The sequence below is a fragment of the Pleurodeles waltl genome, chromosome 6 (genome assembly GCF_031143425.1).
Source record: "Pleurodeles waltl isolate 20211129_DDA chromosome 6, aPleWal1.hap1.20221129, whole genome shotgun sequence".
Classification (NCBI taxonomy): domain Eukaryota; kingdom Metazoa; phylum Chordata; class Amphibia; order Caudata; family Salamandridae; genus Pleurodeles; species Pleurodeles waltl.
Genome location: NC_090445.1, coordinates 818,665,576 through 818,681,775, shown reverse-complemented (window position 1 = coordinate 818,681,775; position 16,200 = coordinate 818,665,576). Strand labels below are relative to the sequence as shown.

Here is a 16,200-nt window from a genome sequence, read left to right as displayed (position 1 = left end):
GGCAATTCCCATTGTGGGCAGCCCCCACCCCAATCTAAAAAAAATAATTGCCATCTAGTGGTATTTCTGCCCCCTGGGCAGATCAGGGGTATTTACCCTTGTCTGCTCTCCGGGTGGGACTGAAGGTTGTTTCTCCCTTTAGTTAGGGCGGGAGCATAGCCATGCTCATGCTGGGCAGCTCCCATCCGTATATTAAAAAAATATATATATTCCCTGGCTTTTAGCAGCTTTCTGCCCCTCCCCGAAGGCAGATCAGGGGTAATTACCCCTATTTACACTGCAAGGGGACATAAAGACCATCTCTCCTGTTAGGTTCTGGCATGACTATGCCCATGGTGTGCAGTCCCCTCTCCCAGTGGGGGTGGGTGGGAAGATAGGGTGTAATCACTCCCATCTGCCCTGTCGGGGGGCAGAAAGACTGTAATTATAGTTTTTGGGGGTAGGGGCATGGCCATGCCCATAATAAGCAGCCACAACTTACTATAACTACTAAAAATAACCCTGGTGTCTAGTGGGCTTTCTGTCCCCGGGGGGCATATTGGAGGTAAATTCCCTCATTTGCACAGACCCCTCCCCCCCCTTGGGGCAGGAACCTGATCTGCTATAGGGGTGGGAGGAGCACAAGCCGTTGCCCAAGGGATCACTCCCCCAAAATTCCTGATGTTAGTGGGTGGGACACTGCTTGGTGATCGCTCTCCTGTGCCAATCCCTAAGCAGGGTTGCACTGGGGAGGGTTATCATTGGAAAGGAGAGATTTTATTACAAGACTGGAGGCTGCTATTATGCTTTCTTTTCTTGATCTAATTTAATAGCAGCCAAGATATAACAACAAAACTATATCTCTCATGAGCCAATGGGAAGAAAAAAAAACACCAAATGAAGTCATAAAGCAACAGCCAGTAAGGAGACTCCAAGTCTAATACCTGTCTTGACTGAAGGCAACAATTTCTCTTTTCTTGCTGCTCGCAGTCAAGATAAGCATAATTTTTTTATATACCTTTCACAAATGTAATGTACTTAATGGTGTTTTATTACCTGCTTTCTTCATTTCTTTTAACTATAGAGAGCACTCCCCTGTCGGGTGCTCTGTCTTTTCACGGTCAAGCACATTTTTTCCTCGTCATGCGCCCTCTGTGTTCTGAGGAGATACACTTTGAATGAGCGCTCTCTTCATTGCGCACCCCTCTGTATTCTGAGGAGACACGCTCTGCTTCTAGAGTGATTGCCTTATTCAGCGTCTCTCTGAGCTCTGTGGAGAGACGCTACCTTCAGTGCGGGTTAACTGGTGACTTTGCCGGCTCCTTTAACATCGGGTAGTTCCTTTCGTCTGCTCAGGGTCCTTTCCCGCGGGTGGAGTTTGTGGGTCGAGACTGCCTACTCTTACCCTTTTTTCATGGTTTGTGGGTGTGTCTCAGCCTCTGGAGCACTCCTCTTGTTCACACCTCTTGCCTGGATGCTTGTATTAACCCTTTGAAGCAATATCTGTTTTAGCTAAGGCATGAAATACCTTTTGACATTTGTTTATTTTACATTATATTTATATATAATAATTTGGGTGCAATTGTGAGCTTTCCATTACACATTCGTTATTTCTTTCAGTTGTAACATATTCCTATTAATAAAGTCAAAAATGACCTCTAACGCCATTGATGTTAATGAAGCTCAGGAATTTCGTGATAATTTAAATGCTTTTAGTCAGGACTCTGTCCAACAAGTTTTCTTAGTTTCCATGCTTCACAGGTGTCCAAAAATGTGGAAGTTTTTAAAAACAAAGTTGTCTCACAAAATAATATTTCTGAATTAAATAAAGGGAAGAAAGGCACCTTTTCTAAGGTTCACTCAAACTTAAATAATACAAGTTCTTCCCAAAATTCCGGTCCTCCCCGTGAGGATTCTATTACACTGGATAAGGTTTTTCTTCAACTGAATATTACCCAGTTGAGGGATACCGACGATGACATGGATCAAGACGATCTGGATGATGTTAATGACCAGAATACAGACAATTTCTGGCATGGGCATTCTGAGAAAAGGCGAAACATTTCTCAGATGGGTTTGGGTGATTCATCCAATAAGACAGATTTCAGTGTTCTTGATTGTATGAGGGAACCAATGTTTGATCCTACTTTAATACACCATCCAAATTCTACTGAATGGATCCCATCGGATCATGTAGCTGACACTGTTTCTCTCCATTTGAGACATCCTTTGGATAAATCCACTAGGAACAAATTACGTTTTGAATATACCCGTCCTTCTCTTCCATTCAGCGTTACAGCCATTTGTGCTATAGATCTTAACATGATGTTATCATTGTCAAAATTTGGAAAGACCATATAATAGGGGTGGACAGGGCCCGGTCTACCTGTCAAGGCAGGCTTCTTGATTTGATGGGTCCTCTAACTAGAATCTTAGATTTGGCTGAGGAGGCTAGAATGGTAGGCTCACAAATTGATCCAGCAGTTTTATCAAATTGGGCTCAGACAGCAATTTGCATTATGGGCAATGCAAATTCTGCCATTTCCCAAGAGAGATGCAAAAGTATTTTATTGAAGATAGACCCAAAGCTGGGAAACCTGGCCACCGGAGAAGAAGGCCAACATGCCAATGGATTGGTTTTTGGGGACTCTTTTATAAAAGAAATGAGCAAGTATGTGACTACTTTTGGCACTATAGATAAGGCTCAGTTTTTCTCAAAGAAGATCTTCGGCTTCAGAATTCTTGGCAGAGACGGGAAAGGGAAGAGCTGCTTTTGCTGGCTGTTATGCCTCCTGTGGTGGCAATTTCTGCATTCACTCAGGAACACAAACACCAGTTCTACCCTCAAAGAGGTAGAGGATTCAGGAGGAGAGGTTTCTGTCAAAAAGGAAGTCAAATCTCAGATAAGAAATGTTATTTCTGGCCCTCTTCCTGTAGGAGGTCGTTTGCCATTCTTTTTTCCAAACTGATGCAAGATTACTGCAGATCCATGGTTTCTAAAATTGGTTCAGGGTTATTGCATAGACCTTTACCAAACCCCATGTCAAACTCATTTTCCCCCCTCTTTAAAATGTTCTTAAGTACAAGCCAATTTAATCAACATGGAAATTCTTTCTCTAATCTCTAAGAATGCAATAGAGAAAACAAGTCTTCACCCAACAGGATTTCTCAGTACAATTTTTCTTGTACAAAAGAAAAACAAAACGTTTTGTCACGTAATAAATCTAAGAATGTTCAACAGTTATGTAGTCTACAATAATTTCAAGATGGAGGCCATCCTTCATCTCAGGGACACCTTATTAGAGGGTGATTGGACGTTCCACTTAGTTCTCCTAGATGCTTATTTAACTATTCCTGCTCTTCTGTTTTACAGGAAATTCCTACAGTTTCAATGGGAAGGTTCAATCTTCAAATTCACAGCTTTTCCCTTTGGACTCTCTTCAGCACCTTGGAGCTTAAATAAGATAATGAAGCCGGTAGTGGGTCATTAAGGTGCCCAAGGAATAAGGTTGGTCCTTTGTTTAGAATCCATACTCCTTATGGCCCAAAACAAAGACCTCCTTCTATCTCATTTGGAGACATGTCTTCATCTTTTGAATTCTCTTGATTTCCTAGTTAACATGGAAACATCTTCTCTTGTTCCCTGATCTCAAACCACATTTCTGGGTTTCCTCATAGACACAAAAGCATCCTCTTTGCTTCTTCCTCACAAAAAGTTAATCAAATAAAACACAAAATTCGGCAAGTTGTCAATTTTTCTCTATGATCCCTCCAGTCCTTCGCAAGGATTGTGGGCCTTTTAGCCTCTTCCATCCAAGCTATCTTTCTGGGTCTTTTACATTACAGAGCCCTACAAAGATTGGATATTCAATATCTTTCACAGTGGACTTCTTTATTCAGACGTGATCCAATTAGACCAGGAATCACAAGCAGAACTCCAATGGTGCCTAGATCACTTGGACGCTTGGAATGGTAGAGATATTTTCTCTACAGCCCCAGATCTAGTATTAGAATCTAATGCAAGTCGGACAGATTGGGGCGCAAGATGTGGCAATATCTCGACTGGGAGCGTACAGTCAGAGAAGGAGTCCGCACTGCACATACATTTTTTAGAGAGGCTTGCAGGCTCCTTTACGCTTCAGACATTCATGAAAGACAAGGTCAGTTGTTCAATTCTTCTGATAATGGACAATCTATCTGTAGTAAAACACATCAATCATCTTGGATGAACAAAATCTAAACCTTTAGCAGATCTAGCCAATAGTTTTGAGGAATTATGGCTAAAACTGTCAGTCTAAGCTCAATATCTTCCAAGGAAACTTAACACTATAGTATATTAGTGCTCCAGACACCAGCGATTGGTGTTCTCATTCTTCAATGTTCAAAAGCCTTCCTTTGAAATTCAGCACCACGTCAGTAGACTTGTTTGCCTCTCGTTTGAATTCACACCTTCCCAAATTTTACAGTTAGACACAAGATCCTCAGGCTCTAGCAATGGATAATTTTTTCCAAGACTGGTCTCTTCGCCTCAACATTGCCTTCCCTCTGTTCGTGATGATGGGCAGGATTTTGGCCCAAGCTCGCTACCAGCGGGCTTTGTTTGGTTCTAGTAATACCATTTTGGCAAACTCAGCCTTGTTTCCCCTCTGTTCTGGAATTGTCAATCGATTTCCCAATTCTCATTCCAACCTTTCCCAGACTTCTTCTCAACCCAGGTCTTCCTCACAACATGATGATTCTCAATCATTCCCAACTCTAGTGAAAATTTTGGGTCAGCCCGGAGAACCCCTGGAATTTTGGAAGAAGCTGCTCAACACATCCGCCACTCTTAGGCTCCAGGAATGACAAAAGTTTATAAGTTTGCCTCGCTGTCCGGGTGTAGCTGGTGTAAGGAAAGGAAGTCAGATTCCTTCTCAGCCGATGTGGCTTTGTTTATTATTTTTTTATCCTCCTGAGCTTCTCAAGGGAAGGCATCCAGAACAGTGAATACTTATAAATCTGCTATTTCTGCGGAACATGTTTGAGTGGATGGGAAACCCGTTGTTGAGCATGCTTTGATATGTCTTCTCTTGAGGAGAATAAGATTGTCTAATCCTCCAACTTCAAACGTGGGATGTTAATTTAATTTTGAATTTGTTTACTTATTGGCAGGATAACGAGTTTCTTACCGTTGCATACCTTTCTGCAAAATTAACAATGTTAATGTGTTTAGTTTCATTAAAAGGAGTACCTGACGTAAGAGCTCTAGATGTATCTTTAGTACAATTTTCTCCTTCTGGGGTGTCTTTCAGAATTCATATAAGAACAAAAACAAATTTGTCTTTGGTGCATTATTGCTATTTTCCTTCCCATCCTACACGTTCAGTGGGAAATTGTTTAAAAACGTATGTTGCAAAGACTGCAGATTTGAGAACGTCCTCCTCTCTCTAAATTTTTATTTCCTTCTTGAAACCATTTAAATCTATGCCTTCTACGACCCTTGCCCATTGGGTTAGCTGGATTATGTCCCACCACTTCTTTTGGAGCCCACTCCACTGGGGTGTTACGGCTTCTAAAGCCTTCTGGGCAGGTGCTCGACTGGAGGACAGTCTCAGATCAGCAGACTGATCTAATGCTTCCACTTACAAAACCTTCTATTGTAAACTAATTTCTAATGTTGCAACTTCTGTTATTAATATGCTTTAAACAAGCATAATAGAAGCCTCCGGTCTTGTAATAGGATAAAGATTCTCCTAGCTTTATTAAAGGAAAGTCTAGATTTGATTAAAGACACTGAGGCGGGTATTGCCCCACGGCTTTCTCTTTGATAACCGTCTCTATTTTGTTTTTTAATGCCAGTTCCCCCTGCACCCACTAATTCAACATAAGAATGTTCATCATTCTACCAAGTTCATCCCACGGGATTTGTGTACATCAGCAAGACTACATCAGTGGCGTCTTTTTTCTTCCGGCAACCTGTAGAACAGTTGAACATCTTTTCAGCTTCAATATTGGATTTCGCTGAAAACTTTTTTACTCTATTGCGGACCATTTCTATTGTTCTTGCCGTTATTCCAATGTTTTCTAATCCTTGACACACTTTCACAAGAAAAGAGGAATTGTTGCACGCAGTTAAGACAGTTATTGGACTTGGAGTTTCCCTATTGATTGTTCCTTTATGACTTAATTTGGTTGTTTTGTTCTTCCGATGGGCTCATGGGAGATGTACTTTTGTTGTAATATCTTGCTGCTATTAAGTGAACGCAAGAAAATGAAGCATAATGCTCACCTCTGTCTAAATCTAGACTTTCCTTTCTTAAAGCTAGGAAAATCTTTATACACTAACAAAAAAAGACTAACTGCTGAGGAAACTCTTCCAGAGCAGCACCAGTTAAAACCAGTGTAAGGAAATGCCTCCTTGGTATGGTAACCCCCTGACTTTTTGCCTTTGCTGATGCCAAGTTATGATTTGAAAGTGTGCTGAGGCCTGCTAACCAGGCCCCAGCACCAGTGTTCTTTCCCTAACCTGTGCTTTTGTTTCCACAATTGGCACACCCTGGCATCCAGGTAAGTCTCTTGTGACTGGTACCTCTGGTACCAAGGGCCCTGCTGCCAGGGAAGGTCTCTAAGGGCTGCAGCACGTCTTATGCCACCCTGGGGACCCCTCACTCAGCACAGACACACTGCTTGCCAGCTTGTGTGTGCTAGTGAGGATAAAATGATTAAGTCGACATGGCACTCCCCTCAGGGTGCCATGCCAACTTCACACTGCCTATAGGTATAGATAAGTCACCCCTCTAGCAGGCCTTACATCCCTAAGGCAGGGTGCACTATACCATAGGTGAGGGCATAAGTGCATGAGCACTATGCCTCTACAGTGTCTAAGCAAAACCTTAGACATTGTAAGTGCAGGGTAGCCATAAGAGTATATGGTCTGGGAGTCTGTCATGCACGAACTCCACAGCACCATAATGGCTACACTGAAATCTGTGAAGTTTGGTATCACACTTCTCAGCACAATAAATGCACACTGATGCCAGTGTACATTTTATTGTAAAATACACCCCAGAGGGCATCTTAGAGATGCCCCCTGAAACCTTAACCGACTACCAGTGTAGGCTGACTAGTTTTAGCAGCCTGCCACACACCAGACATGTTGCTGGCCACATGGGGAGAGTGCCTTTGTCACTCTGTGGATAATAACAAAGCCTGTACTGGGTGGAGGTGCTTCTCACCTCCCCCTGCAGGCACTGTAACACCTGGCGGTGAGCCTCAAAGGCTCACCCCCTTTGTTACAGCACCCCAGGGCACTCCAGCTAGTGGAGTTGCCTGCCCCCACCGGCCACGGCCCCACTTTTGGCGGCAAGGCCGGAAGAGATAATGAGAAAAACAAGGAGGAGTCACTGGCCAGTCAGGACAGCCCCTAAGGTGTCCTGAGCTGAGGTGACTCTGACTTTTAGAAATCCTCCTTCTTGCAGATGGAGGATTCCCCCAATAGGGATAGGGATGTGCCCCCCTCCCCTCAGGGAGGAGGCACAAAGAGGGTGTAGCCACCCTCAGGGCTAGTAGCCATTGGCTACTAACCCCCCAGACCTAAACACACCCCTAAATTCAGTATTTAGGGTCTCCCAGAACACAGCAAGATAGATTCCTGCAACCTAAGAAGAAGAAGGACTGCTGAGCTGAAAACCTGCAGAGAAGACGGAGACACCAACTGCTTTGGCCCCAGCTCTACCGGCCTGTCTCCCCACTTCTAAAGACACTGCTCCAGCGACGCGTTCCACAGGGTCCAGCGACCTCTGAAGCCTCAGAGGACTACCCTGCATCTAGAAGGACCAAGAACTCCAGAGGACAGCGGCTCTGCTCCACAAAGACTGCAACTTTGCAACAAAGAAGCAACTTTGAAACAACACACGTTTCCCGCCGGAAGCGTGAGACTGTGCACTCTGCACCCGACGCCCCCGGCTCGACTTGTGGAGAACAAACACTACAGGGAGGACTCCCCGGCGACTGCGAGACCGTGAGTAGCCAGAGTTGACCCCCCTGAGCCCCCCACAGCGACACCTGCAGAGGGAATCCCGAGGCTCCCCCTGACCATGACTGCCTGCTTCAAAGACCTGACGCCTGGTAAAGACACTGCACCCGCAGCCCCCAGGACCTGAAGGACCCGACCTCGAGTGCAGGAGCGACCCCCAGGTGGCCCTCTCCCTTGCCCAGGTGGTGGCTACCCGGAGGAGCCCCCCCCCTTGCCTGCATCGCTGAAGAGACCCCTTGGTCTCCCATTGAAACCTATTGCGAACCCGATGCCTGTTTGCACACTGCACCCGGCCGCCCCCGTGCCGCTGAGGGTGTACTTTTTGTGCTGACTTGTGTCCCCCCCGGTGCCCTACAAAACCCCCCTGGTCTGCCCTCCGAAGACGCGGGTACTTACCTGCTGGCAGACTGGAACTGGGGCACCCCCTTCTCCATTGAAGCCTATGCGTTTCGGGCACCACTTTGACCTCTGCACCTGACCGGCCCTGAGCTGCTGGTGTGGCAACTTTGGGGTTGCCCTGAACCCCCAACGGTGGGCTACCTTGGACCCAACTTTGAACCCTGTAGGTGGTTTACTTACCTGCAAATCTAACAAACACTTACCTCCCCCAGGAACTGTTGAAAATTGTAGTGTCTAGTTTTAAAATAGCTTATTGCCATTTGTGTGAAAATTGTATATGCTATTTTGCTATTTCAAAGTTCCTAAAGTTCCTAAGTGAAATACCTTTCATTTAAAGTATTGTTTGTAAATCTTGAACATGTGGTTCTTAAAATAAACTAAGAAAATATATTTTTCTATATAAAAACCTATTGGCCTGGAATTGTCTTTGAGTGTGTGTGTTCCTCATTTATTGCCTGTGTGTGTACAACAAATGCTTAACACTACCCTCTGATAAGCCTACTGCTCGACCACACTACTACAAAATAGAGCACTAGAATTATCTCTTTTTGTCACTATCTTACCTCTAAGGGGAACCCTTGGACTCTGTGCATGCTATTTCTCACTTTGAAATAGTACATACAGAGCCAACTTCCTACAACCAGCAGTTACAATGGAATAGGTCTTGCATTTTTTGAGTTAGAGCTATTGGCATTGTAAATTCCTTTCTTGCCACATAAATTGGTCAACCCTGTCTCATAATTTCATCTTTTCCTGCCATATTTTGGTGGTCACTGGTGGCTACTTCCATCAGAAATCACAAGTCCTTGAGGAGAGACGAGAAGATGACTGCACTACCTCAAGTTGTGTAAATAGTCTGAACAGAAATTGGAAAATAAGGCTGGAAAAGTATTTTATTTTTATTTTAACAGAATGAAAAGTCTTGCAAGCATTCTTACCTCACCTTTCAAGGAGCAGAGCAGCCTGAGAAGATTTATGGCCCAATAGAGGAGATAAGCAATAGAGGCCCTGGAGAGAGCGAATCTGAACTGTGTTCTATCCCCCTAGAGTGCTGCGTTCTCATTGCTGCGTTCTCATTCTAGAATCATCTCCTGACGCCAAGGTTTGAATGCCCTTAATGTCTGCTGGCAGGCTGGTTGGTGGGGAATGGGTGGGTAGATGAATGAATGGGAGAGTCTCTAAAAGGATGTACGTATGTATGACAGAAAGATTGATGAACTAATGGGGGGATAATTGGGTGAATGATGTATGGGCTGAACGTCCTTAGGTCAGCTGGACTCGCTAATCTACATGAAATTCATCCCCAACTTTTATACCCCACCACTTTGAAATGTCACCAGCTCCCACTGAAAAAACTACAAAACTCATAGGTTTTTCCAGAGAACAAATAATACTTTTTAAAGCACAGAGAATGCAAAAAAAACTCTCTGAAAATCATATATGCATTCAGATGCCTGCTCGACATCATTTTTGGGAATGGCTGTTGTGTATGAAGAAATACCTGTATGATGTTGGCTGCCCATGGACATAAAAAGGCTGTTAATGCTAAATTTCAAACCCAGACAACCACGATGCATCTATTTGAGCTTGGAAACAGCCTTAACAACGCGTTTCTAACCATGCTGTGTCTTTACAATGTGGCCTGAACCACAAATGCGTCTTTACAACGCATTCCTTTACTATCCACGTCATTACAACAACTTACCTTAGGGAAAGAGTTGTTGGACTGATGTTAGATTTTAATTCCAACACTTTCCCTACTGTGGTGCAGACTGGAGTTGGAATAATAAATTATACTATTCCAAAGTCCAGCGCTTTCCCCAAGGCAAGTCGTTGTAATGACTTGCGTGGTACAGAATGTGATGTAGAGATTAATTCGTGGTTTGGGCCGCATTCTTAAGGCAGGTGTGGTAAATGCCTCTGTTGTTCCAACACACAACCATTTGAGATGCTTCAAGGGGAGGTCAATCAAAATGGAAAACGAATTTGAAAGGGCACACTATGATGGAAGCAATACCATTGGAAGTGGTGTTCAAGAGCCTACTGTCAATCCGAGACAACGGGGGTAAACCGATTTTCAATCACAATAGAGTTTGAAATAGTGAAGAGCACTGTACCTTGGTCTGCGTCTGTAGAGTTTGTAGAGCTGATCAACCTGATGAGTCGGAACATCTGAAAACTCCTTTTTAAACCCTTTGTCTAGGAGCTACAAAAACAGTAAATATTTTAAAATGAGTAATTTCTAATCTAAGTTTCACTGATATTAAACGAAATAAAAATGGTAACATTGGTTAACTGTGCATTGAACACAGAACAACATTAACCCACCTTATCTTCTGCAACCATGTTGTCATAGCTCTCTCTGAAAGCTTCAACTTGCTCGCGAAATTCCTGAAGGGTCTCCGAACTAAGTGACTTTAAGAGAAAAAAAAAACGGACATTTATCTTCCTTTTGTATTCATATTACTCACAATTTCTTGTCAAGTTGGATTTTGGCAAATTATGCACCACAAATGTTGGTACAAACATGTAGAAAATAAGAATGACTATCAAAACAAGACTGACAAATTCATTTGTAAATCCTTTGGGACTTGATTCAGCAAATATATGGTCTAAGCCTAGTTACAGACTACTGAAGATAAGTGAAATGAGCACAGAACATAGGCATGTCTAAATCTTACAGATCGAAGAGGGAACCTGGGCATTTTACAACAATGACTTTTGATATGCCGACAGATGGGAGTGGCCAAATGCACTCCTGCTTTCAGCTGTCACATGCACTCCTCTGAACAAGCTGCTGGTGAGACAATGCAGTGGTGCAGCAGAACTGTCCTGGGAGCCGGGTGCTGAGACAGGGTGCTGAGGTAGGCTAATGAGGGTTGACTGGATGTGGCTCAGCAGGGACAGTATTTATTGTTGCAGCTTGCTGGGTGACATGTAGAGTATGCTGAGTACATAGAGCCTACAGGGTTTCCAAAATAGTCTTATAAAATCTGACTTGATAATTTGCTTGGATATTAAATTACTACTAAAATGAGCCCTTGAACTATTTTTATAGCTACTCCCACAACGAATCAGGCACTTATTAAAGGTACTAGTGTAAACCAGTGTTAACCCAGGAGAGAGCCAGCCTTCCCACAGTGAAAAATGACTTTGTAGGTTTTTCAGAGCTAGGACAGTTAAAGAACAAGTTACGTACCTCTGGTAATGCCTTATCTGGTAGAAACGATATCTAGCTGCAGATTCCTCACCTTAGAATCATCCCAGGCGTCAGACTGGATCCAAAAGATTTTTCATGAGCAGTAACCCTTTGTGCCAGTAGGTAGCATCATTTGGCTCCACATGCGCCATCGGTGCCATCCGTGCCTCAAGTGACGTCTCCCGGACCTATTTAGGTGCCACCTATGCGCGCTGATGTCAGTTTATTATTCCGATTTTCCATGCCAGAAGCATGGATCCATGAAGAACACTGACCACTGGTGTGGATAACTAGGGCCCTGAAAGTTGTACAGCCCTGTTCCTACAAATCCCTTTGTAGAGCAGATATGATGGTAGATATGGACTCTACCAGATAAAGAGTTACCGAAGGTAAGTAACTTGTTCATCTCATAGAGATGTCTAGCTGCAGATTCCTTACCTTAGAATAGTTACCTAAGCAATACTATCTTGGGAGGTGGGTCTGTGGATCAATTTCAGATGAGGAAGTCCACCAGGACCAAATGGGCAAATTTCCATCATGACAGACCCGCCTGTCCAGGCAGTAATTTTTGGCAATTTTGTGCAGGGAGGGCCCATGCTGCTGCCTGACAGATATCCAGGACCAGAACTCAGAGTGCTAATGCAGTGGTAGCTGCTTTGGCGGAAGTGTGCAAGCCCTCAGTGATTGCTTCCTGGCCAAAGCATAGCAGATTTTAATGCAGATGGTCCATTTTAAGCTCTGACCTACCCCAGGAAGAGTTGATCATCTCCTCGGAATTTCACATGCGGTCAAGGAGAATGACACCACTTGGTTGGAGTTCAGAGGATGGAGACACTCTTCATGCTTGGAAGGGTGCCGTGGAGCATAGAAAGTAGATAAGTTGATAGACTGACCTATATGAAAGTGTGTGACCACCTTCGGAAGAAAGGAGGCCCTGGTGCAAAGCACCACTTTGTCTGGATGAATAGATAAATAGGGTGGCTAAGATGAAAAGGCCTGTAGCTCACTAACTTGTCGAGCAGATGTTATAGCCACAAGAAAAGTCATTTTGATGGTGAGCAACAGCAGGGGACAATAGTGAAGTGGCTCAAAGGAAGCACACATCAAGAATGTGAGAACCAGATTTAAGTCCCACTGAGGCATGATAAACAGGAAAGAGGGAAAATGATGGACTAAACCTTTGAAGAATCTTTGTACAGTAGGAGATTTGAAGAGCAAGGGTAGATCAGGCAATCTTAGGAACTCAGAAGCAGCAGAAAGATAATCCTTAAGAGTGCCCAGAGCCCTTCTGGGCAAGAGAGAAAATAAAGAGAAAACCTGAGAAGGGGACAGAAAGGGAATCAAAATTTCTGTCAGAACACCAAGCCACAAATTCCTTCTAATGGCGGGAAGTGTCCTGGCCACGAGCTTCAACCAGTTCCTCACACCAGTCCATATCCTGATCATAAGGTTGAAGTTCTTTAAGATCATGCCTCCCATTCCTTTCAGAGTACCAACCCATAGTATAGAGCTTAGACTCCAATCTGGGAGACATGGCTCCAGATGGTGTCGTATTGGAGTCGGGGATCAGAATGAGGATGACACTGCTGGTGGGCACCGGGAGTGTCAGTATTGAGACAAGCATTGTGGAAGGTCAAAGACGTACAACTGGTGCTGGTCAAGTTCCAGGAATGGATCCTTGGGGCCCAACTGGTGCCTGGGAATGAAACCAGAAGGGGCCCCTGCCCACCCTGCAGGGCCATTAGGCACACCAGAGTGGTCAGCCCACCCAAATATGAGGCACATGGCATCTTAAAAGTATTTACATTGTGCAGGGGTCGATCCAGCTCCCAGAAACTCAGGGAGACGACACAGGTGCAGGCTTTACTGCTGAGTGAGAATACGGATGTTCCTGTGTCTCTTCAGCTGACAGATCCAGAGAAGTCAATGACTTATTTTTGTGCTGGTACTTACCCAAATGTCCTGATGACTTAGAGTAAGATGGCGACTTTGGACTCGGCGACCAATTACGGGACCTCCCTGTCGACCGGGACCTCGAATGGTGTGGCGTCTCACAACAGGCCACCATCAGCTAGGGACCGCTCCATCAAAGCCTTAGAATTTACGGCGCAGCAGCCTCAGCATGACTTCAAGTTGTGGGTGCGCTCAAGGCACCACAGGCAAACAAGATGCGGGTCTGTCTCGAACATCGGCTGGTGACAATCGTCGCGTGGCTTAAAGCCAGCCTTTTTTTATCACATCCTGCCACACCAGGAGGAAAATCTAAAAAAATCTCAACAAAACATCGAAAAAGTACAGTCAAAAAGTGACTGAGGAGGTAGATCTTCCCAGGTTTGTGTTGACTGGCATGGAAAGAAAAGAATTGATGTCAGCGGGCCTCGGTGGTGCCCATCTGGGTGCTGTGGACGTCACTTTCGGCACAGATGCCAAGGCTAACACATGTGGAGCCGAACTATGCCACCTACTGGTGCAGAGGTACTGCTCAGGAGAAATCTTCTGAATGCGTGATAGGAGCAAATTTTTCTCTTATTGCACCTTAATGAAATAAGAATAGAAATAATGGACCTGATTCCCAAAATGTACTTTGTAGTATGTTTTTAGCATTATAAAATGAAGTACAAAATGTACGTTTTGCCTATACATATATGGAGTTCTCCACCCCAACTGCGGAGTATTCATACATTTAAGTATAAATGTTATTAGCAAATGGGGAGGGACACAGGGAGGTGATTGGGAAAGAGTACACTTATTAATAAAAGGGGGTGGGAATAGGGAGGAGTAAGAGGGGTTTAGGGAGAGTCCGGGAGGAGTTTAGGGTGCGATGCCACCCACCACACACAAAGGTAAGCCAATTGCTTTACTCTGGAGGTGGAGACACAACTTACACTTTTTTATTAAGTTTACACTCGGAGTTTGTGAATACTGAAAGTAGTAAACTTACTACAAAGTGTAAACTTACTCAAAAGTGTAACTCCCCTTTGTATATCTTAGGATTCAAGTATATTGAGACCCTGCAGACATATGTGAGGGCAACCTGGACAGGGTGCTGGCCTCCTTGTGTGCTTTATTGGTCTTTTGGCGGACATTGCCACTATCGCTCATGAGCTGCAAAGCCTTGGCAAAGATTCTGGATCCCTACACCTACTGTATGTGTTTGACACTGTACCCCTGATGCTCCTCTGAGTGGTGTTCTGAGAACTACGTGGATGACTTTCTGACCTAAGTTGGCCCTATTTTGGAGCAGGCTATGTGTGGTGCTGGAATAACTGTCTATCCTTGGCAGCAGGGAGCCTTGGAGCCCCGGACAATGAGCTGTACTACTTAGCAGGACAGCTGCAGTGGCTGATGACGTGGATCGCTCCAGAGACACCACTGGAGGCACAATATCTGTAGGCACATGTGATGTTATGTTATGTTCAGAGGATTTATAAAGCGCATGGCTACCTGAAGGCCTCCCAGCACTAAGTACCAATTTGCAGAACATGGTATGACAGTTAAGCTAGAAAAAGCCAGGTTTTAAGCAATCGACGGAAGGAGAGCTCATAGCTGGTCAGTCAGAGGCAGAGAGGTAATGAACTCCATAATTTGCTTCCTCAAAGTGGCCATTGAGCTTACCCCCCTCAGCTGGCCTTTTTTACAACTGGGGGTCTAACTAGAGCTGCCTCCGAAGATCTAAGCTGCCTAGAGGGGGTTTAGAAAGAGGCTAAGGGCCGTAACAAAGAAGGACCTCTGTTATGTAGGGATCTGTGATTATGACACAGAGCTTTGAATTTTATGCGCTGTGCCACAGGAAGCAAATGAAGAGAATACATAGCCTCTTTAGCAGACATATGTCTAGGTATGTCCAGAAGGAGCCGGGCAGAAGCATTCTGAACCACCTGCAAATTCCTACTTGCATACTTTGGAGAGCCGAGATACAGTACATTATCAAAGTCAAGCCGGGAAATAATAAGGGCCTGAACCATAAGTCGTTTAGCTACAAATGGAAGAATTCTGAAGACTTTCCTCAATAGTCTAAACAGACTGAAACAGGTTGTGGAGATCTTTTTTACATGTTAATCTATCGTGAGCCAAGGGTCCAACCAGACACCTAGGCTCCTGGTATTCTCTTAAGGGGAAGGTAGGTTCCTTAATGGATCCAAGATGCGAGGATGAAGCCCCAAATGGGGACGATGTCCTAGTACCATTATTTGAGTTTTATCTTCATGAAGTTTCAACTTACATTCCGACATCTATCTGGTCACTGCCTGGAGTATGAGTAAGAGCGCAGAGTGGTTGGTGCTGGGGTCAGTGGAAAATGAAATTACCAGCCGAGTGTCATCTGTGTATGGCACTATTGACAGACCTTAAGGCTTCACAATCTCTGCGAGTGGAAACATATAAATATTGAACAAAGTTGGGCTAAGGGAAGAACCCTGGGGTACCCCACAGTTTATCGATAGTCGGTTAGATAGAAAGGACCAGTCCAATACCTGAAAGATCCTCCTTTCCAAAAAGGAGGAAAGCCAGCTCAGAGCACTGCCTGTAATTCCAAGGTCTGCCAATCTTAAAAGAAGTATACCGTGATCCACAGTGTGAAAAGCCGTACTGACGTCAAGAAGAATAATGG

The 16,200-nt window shown here is 44.4% G+C and overlaps 1 protein-coding gene across 1 annotated transcript in view; it reads right to left on the bottom strand.

Moving 5' to 3' along the window:
• The window catches only part of CFAP43 (cilia and flagella associated protein 43), a 505,375-nt gene that overhangs the window by 74,167 nt on the left and 415,008 nt on the right, over nucleotides 1-16,200 (bottom strand). Inside the window, exons 30-31 of the mRNA XM_069239443.1 lie at nucleotides 10,721-10,807; nucleotides 10,510-10,598 (exon numbers count right to left, since the gene is read on the bottom strand). Coding sequence (XP_069095544.1) covers nucleotides 10,510-10,598; nucleotides 10,721-10,807 — 176 coding nt within the window. The remainder of the gene's footprint in view (nucleotides 1-10,509; nucleotides 10,599-10,720; nucleotides 10,808-16,200) is intronic.